At 29.3% G+C, this 7302-nt stretch overlaps 1 protein-coding gene across 3 annotated transcripts in view; it reads right to left on the minus strand.

The window, feature by feature from the left end:
- Positions 1-7302, minus strand: part of anchor (integral membrane protein GPR155 homolog anchor) — a 183877-nt gene that overhangs the window by 50153 nt on the left and 126422 nt on the right. Inside the window, exon 1 of one of the 3 annotated variants that reach the window (XM_014438380.2) lies at positions 2473-2616. The exons of the other annotated variants lie outside the window; for them this stretch is intronic. Coding sequence (XP_014293866.1) covers positions 2473-2481 — 9 coding nt within the window. The 5' untranslated portion in view covers positions 2482-2616. Of the gene's footprint in view, positions 1-2472; positions 2617-7302 lie in introns of those variants that run through there. 3 annotated transcript variants of the gene reach the window in all.

Below are 7302 nucleotides of genomic sequence, written 5' to 3' on the forward strand. Positions count from 1 at the left end.
ATTCGAGCTTTCATTTGGCCTTAGCTACGAAACAATATGAGGTTAGATCTAATCTAGAGGACTATAAAGAGTTATTATTCAATTTTTTTTATTTTGTATATAAATAATTATTTGGTTTATTTTATGAATTAAATAATATAGGACTGGGATAAAGTGGAAAAGGCATGTTGGAGAAGGAGAACAAGGAACTAAAGTTTCCCTCTACTTATTAAAAAGAAATTCGCTTTGCATTAGAGACATTTTAGTACTTTAAATTTGGTACTAGGCCTATCTAGACATACGGAATTGAGCTATGGGGCTCCACACTAAACCATCTAATTCCTATCGAATCCAATCCTTACAGTCCAAAATCCTTCGCAAAATCTTTAATGCTCCTTACTTTGTCACAAATCAAATCATCCATCAGGACCTCAATGTCCCCTATGTAGCCGATTTGGCCAGATCCAGATACCAATCCTTCCATAATAAACTTACTAACAACCCAAACCAACTCGTTTCTACCCTGGCTTCTCCTTCACTACCTAATAATCCTCCTAGGCGTCTGAAAAGAAGATGGCCTCGAGATCTTCTCCTTTAGAAGTGTTTTTGGAGTTCTATCAATGGGTAGATTCTCCACATGTTTGTATCATGTCATAATATCACTTACAGCAAATTTACTTGATGTGTATATATGTATACAGTTGTAAATAACAATAAATAAATTATAAAAAAAAAATAAATAAATTTGATACTCTCCGACTAAATTCCATTAAATCCCAACCCACCCTAACACAGTTCTAACAATACATGCTGATGACACATGTGTACTGTCTATAAGCAATAACACTCTAATGCATCAAAAATTCTGCAGACACACATTACGTTCATTGGTTTTGGTAAAATGGTACAACTGGAGAATCAAAATGAATCCCACCAGGGCCCTGTTTCATAATGAAGTAAAAACTAATACTATTAGTCTTGTCGATTTAACTTAATACAATTACAACTGACTTATATCATAATAACTTGTACTTTAGTACTTTTTAACTCTTATACTATCACTAATAGTCTTCCCAATTATGAAAAAAATAAGTATTAGTGTAATTACCACATTGTTTCTTGTATTTTCAGCTTTCATTATGAAACAGGACCCTGATCATCTTTACTCTCCTGCCAATAGTATCTTTTTTTAGTATTTCACTAAAGCTTGCTGAACCGATTCGCTACTTAGGACTCCATCTTGACAAGAGATTTATTTTGAATCCCCATACTAGACAGCAACGACAAGAAACTGCTCGTAGATTCCCATTACTACAAAACCTACTTGACAAACATTCTGAACTTCACATTTACTAAAAAAAATTAGTACTGTTTGGACGTACGGAATTGAGCTTTGGGGTTTCACAAAACTTTTGAATTCCTTCCGTATTCAATTCTTACAATCTAAAATCCTATAGATTCGTTGGGGATTTGGCCCGAAGTAGATATACCTTCATTCATTCCAAAATCCTTATCTTGGGTTAATCACAAAAACATTTTAGATGTGTAAATGGTCATAAATTAGTGAAGTGAATGTATATATATATTTAAATATTGAACTTTTTGTATGTAAATGTGTAAACATATTTACACAATATAAACTTCTTGAAGAAGAATGGTGCCAAAACTGGAGGATTAAAATAAATTCCAATAAATCACATTTACCCTTCGTCGTAAACTTTCGTCTTGCCCTACAGTATCTTTTAATAATACCCCACTTATTCCTGTTGAGCAGATCCGTTATTTAGGACTAAATCTGGACAAACGACTGACATGGAATCAATACCTCATACAAGACTGAAAAGACAAGAAACTACTCGTCGATTCCAACTATTACAACATTTACTAAACAAACGGTCTAAACTTCCAATCCATTACAAAAGACTGATCAACATGACTATTATAAGGCCTACCTGGACATACGAAATTGAGCTATGGGGGAACTAAACCATCTAATTCCTCTCGAATCCAGTCCTTACAATCCAAAATCCTTCGTAAAATCCTTAATGCTCCTTACTTTGTCACAAATCAAATCATCCATCAGGACCTTAATGTCCCCTATGTTGCCGATTTGGCCAGAACCAGATACCAATCCTTCCATGATAAACTTCCAAACCAACTCGTTTCTAACCTTCTAAGTAAGGGTAATAGTTTTTATGATATTCACATATGAATACAAATTCGGCAAATAAAAATTTGTCCGAACAACTATAAATCAATTTATATTAGCAAATTTCATGATAATATTTCATATAATTTTTAGAAATTATATATTGGCCAGAGGAGCCCGAAACGATTCACCGATGTTATAAAGAACAAAGAAGTAAATAAAGTGTATAAAATAAATTCTTGAAAAGAAAAATAATAAAGTTTTATAATGGTATTTTTTATTTATTTAAAAATTTACTACCTTAGGCTTTAAAATAAAAGAAATATAAAATATTTATTCCTTACCTCCCCCATCGTGATAAAATCTCCGCAAACGTCAACAGTCACTATATATTTATCACTATGTTCGTATGCGATTGTACGAAATTAAAATTAAAACTTACATTAATGCTCTGTACAGAACTCATAACAACTGACAACTATCCTCAACTTAAGATTCAAAGCTAATGAGCAGAACAAAACATCTGGCCTTGCGCAAGTCATCACTTGTGCAAACATTATGCAAATGGTCTACAAGATAGGATTAAACTATTTTTTTTTATTTTTAACTTTTAATTTTAGGTTGGTAATCGATGAGAATAATATTAGAAGAATTCTACAGAAGTCTTATATAATAATAATAACATGAGGAACCCTGTTGTTAGAAGTCAGGCCCCAGGCCTCAGACAACACGTTGAGATGACTAAAATATCCACATCGAAAAGTTTGTTTTTAAATATTTTAAATCTATAATAAGTAATATCATCTAGATATATGATACTTTGATAGTGTAGCTTAATTTATAAATATGTATTTTGTATGTTTGTAAAGAAAAAAGAAAGTACCTTTCTTTAAAACAATTTTGATCCTTTTTCTCAACTTTATTCTTTTAAACTTCCAACGTTTCGACCACTCAGGTCATTTTCAAGGATTCCTTATTTTGTTTTCATTTTTTCCTTTAAAATTCTTTAAATGCCGGCTAATTGCCTTTGTCCCATAAATTCTTCTATAAAATTCCTTCCCAAATTTAAAACTATTAACTAACCACTTTTCTTACTTTTGAAAGTACCTTTGTTCTTTGTTGTTCTTATTGTCTGTCGGTTAATAAAGGTATCAAAATAGTAGGCAACTCAGTTGTCATCTCTGTTCAGACAGCTCTGACGAAGTCCTGTAAAGTGGGGCGAAACGTTTGTTAGCACTATATAGTTTTTTTTTTACTATTTTGATACTTTTATTGACCGCCACCAGGGTCCTGTTTCATAATGAAACAGTAATAGTATTAGTTCATAGTACAAGTGTAGAAATTATTGTGGTAATAATACTAATACTTATTTTTTCATGATAGGAGTGACTATTACTGATATCACAAGAATTAAAAAATACTAAAGTACAAGTTACTATTGTACAAGTCTGTGTTATTGAATTAAGATAAATCTACAAGACTAATAGTATTAGTTTGTACTTTATTATGAAACAGGGCCCTGGACTATCTTCCTCCAATGAAATAACATTTGTTGAATATGGGGTATATTCTATCTCCTCCATCTCTATGATATCAATCATGATATGATTTCTCTAAAAATTAATAGTATGAAGGTTTTTTTTAAACATTATGAGATACCTACTTAAAAGCAATTCATGGAAAAAAATCATTGGAAAACGCATTTTATCTTCCCACAACTTCATATGCTCAACTATCCTGTTCCGATTTAATTTTGTTTATTAAAACTAGTTAACAATTTTACATTATTAACAGAAATAAAAAAAAGCAAATATATGAATAATTAAAGTATATTATAATTAACTAAAGGAGAAATAGAGAAATCAGTTAAGAGGCCAGAAAATCTGAGACAGCTCTGCGTGCCCTATCTCTTCCGATTCCAATAATACTACACGGACTTGTTATATTTGGTTAAACTGTTGTATTCTTGCATGGAACAAAGTTATTATTTTTTATTCCAACCTTGATAAACCCTAAAATACAATTTTTTACAGCTACAGAAAAATGAAAATTTATTAAAATTAGAGTAGCCCTGGAATGAGGGTCGAAACGTCGGCTCATAAAAAATAGTTTTACAATTACGTGAGTTTTTCTTTGGCCTCACCCAATCTTCTTTTTTTTTTTTTATTTCACACGGTCAATCATCGATCTTCCAAAAAAAGCTTATTTTTTGAAATTATGCAGAAGATGCTTGAGGGTGCAGTAAAAAAAATAATAGTAAACAATTATTTATTTACTGACGTTTCGCTCCACTTTGTAGAGCTTCATCTGGGATAAAAAGATACAAACACGACTAAAAATATTTTTACATAGTAGGTTAATAGGATACAAAAAGGTAAATTAAGGTAGAGTTAAAATTATGTAAATATAACTGAAATGAAAATTATATAAAAATGAACAAAAATAAGAAATAAAGTATTATAAATATAAAATAGACAATGATGAAGTAAAAAAAAAACAACAAAAAAAAACGTAAAATATTAGGTTTAAAATAAACAGGAGATGCAATAACACGTAAAAATAGAAAAGCAGATCTGAGAAAAATTTAAAACACTAAAATACGGAAAATTAAAAAGTAAATTGAGACTAAATAAAGGTCGAGAAAGAATAAATAAAAATAAAAAACACAATAATAATTATAATAAATAAGTAAAGAACCAATCTATACAGTATTGTTTGAAATTTCAGCCTTAAAGAGTTGTATTATGCACACTCTGTAATAACCATATTTTTATTATAATATTATTATTATAACCATATTTTACATAACCAAATTTTTATTTAACAAATTATTAGTGTATTAGTCATAGTTATTTTTATTAGACCAATACATTTTATAAAAAAAGATAATGTGATATCAATAGGATTCTTGGTAATAATAAAAAATTAAAAAAATATCTTTTTGATTCTATTAGGTGCTGTTCACAATATATTACAGTAAGGAAACTGTTTTAAACCATCCACAGGTGTATTGCTTTAAATTAGCTTTGTTGATCAGCAGGAAAAAATTCCGTTACATAACCATGCAAGCTCATAACTCTAGGTTTCTTAAAACGATGCATTGTAAATACCAAGAGGTATTTTATACTATATAGTATATATAATATAAATATAGTATTTTATACTATATTACTCACCAGTCTATATTGTAGACCCGGGAAGAAAAAAAGGGCAGTTATCTCACCCCAATTTTTGATTACTTTAATGAAAACTATGTATAATTAATAGTCAAAATTGATGAGTCTGGCAAGTATAGGTAGGGGGAATAAAAAATGGCGGCTGTTTCAAAACCTTAATTTTTCATTCGGAGCTCTATATTCTCTAAACTACCAACAACACTAGAAAATCTAAGAGAACATTATTTAAAGGAGAGTAAATTTGCTGAAATATTAGCCTTAATAGAGCTATTTACTTTCAATAATTCTCGAGATATAGCTTTTTAAAAAGCAAACTTTCTTATAAATCTACTGAAAGATTATTAGTTAGTTAATATATTTTGAAAAATCTATACCTCAAAAACCATTGGACGTACTGATGTCTGTCAGCGCTCAAATTAAAGCTACTTAAATTCAATACAAAATAATTAATTATGTTTATCTTTATAGGAATAGTAGTTTTTATGATATTGGACAGAATGAACTCACAAAATGTTAATTTATATTTGTTCGTATAAAATGTTTGATTTTTGAAAAAATATATCTCTGGATTCATAAGACGTACATGTGCATGTGTCTGCCAACATTAAAAATTAAGGAAATTTTACTTACTATAAAGTAGTTTATGACAGTTATCTTCGTAAATGCAGTAGTTTTTATGATATTCACATATGAATATAAATTTGGCAACTGAAAATTTGTCCAAATAACTATAAATCAAATTATTTTAGCAAATTTCATGTAAACTATTAATCCTACGAAGATAAACAAAATAAAATACTTTATAGCTCATTAAATTATCTTTAATTTGGGTGCTAATAGACATCTGTACATCAAATGGTTTTTGAGATATAAATTTTGCAAAATAAATTCACTAATTACTGATCTTTCAGTACGTCCCGTATTTTTATGAAAAGTTGCTTTTTAAAAAGCTATATCTCAAAAACTATTTAACGTAAATATCTCTATTAGGGCTCATATTTTAGAAAATTTACTCTTCTTTAAATGAAGTTCTCTTAAGTTTTCTTGTATTGTTAGTTTTTAAGATATAGAGGTCTGAATGAAGAATTAGATTTTTTATATTCCTTTGAAACAGCAGCCATATTTTATTCCCCTACCTATACTTGGCAGACTCATCAATTTTGACTAGTAATCATACTTAATTTTCATTAGAGTAATCAACAATTGGGGTGAGATAACTGCCTTTTTTCTCCTCTTGGGTTCTTGTACAATGAGGTACCTTACTGCACGACCTGGCGGCCTAGCTACCCTCCAGGTTTGCATACCTCCTTCCTTCCTAAGGTATAATACCCGGTAGGACGAAGTTACCATCCTTAGAGAAATTACGGCTGTCACCCGTTAGTCTCATCCTATCAATTCATCCTCTTCTCAATGACCTTGCCTATAAATATTGAACGCATTGTCAAGGCTTTCTGGTCAAGCGTACAAAATATATCTATTGGATATATATCAAATAGAACCAATACACATATGTAATACAACCACTTCGACAGAATTAAAAATTACTACAATACACATATTTACAACTTAAAAAACAAATCAAAACATCAAGAGTAGAAAAATAACCTCAAAACTTAATCCTCTAACAAATCATAAATCTTAAAGTATATTCTAAAAATGAAAAAAAAAAAAGAAAAAATATATCAACGCATCTACATATTTACAGATATAAATATTACAAACATATAATCAAATGTGGACTAATATGGATAATAGATATGATATATATAAAATTAAATTAATTTTTTTTTTCTTATAGGACAACTACTTATTAATATTTAATTTTTGAATTATTGCTATGGTGTTAACATTATTGAAGTTTGATTCTTGTGAATTAATCAGTATGTCTGTTGATAGCCCCGAAACTTTGTATACTGATAAGGTGATATATTTTTTTTTTTTTTTTTTATTATTATTTGATAGATTTATTTATTGATAGATATTACAATCTGCCACACA

Source organism: Halyomorpha halys, unplaced genomic scaffold (assembly GCF_000696795.3).
Source record: "Halyomorpha halys isolate HHAL.00 unplaced genomic scaffold, Hhal_1.1 Scaffold56.1, whole genome shotgun sequence".
In the NCBI taxonomy this organism is placed as follows: Eukaryota; Metazoa; Arthropoda; class Insecta; order Hemiptera; family Pentatomidae; genus Halyomorpha; species Halyomorpha halys.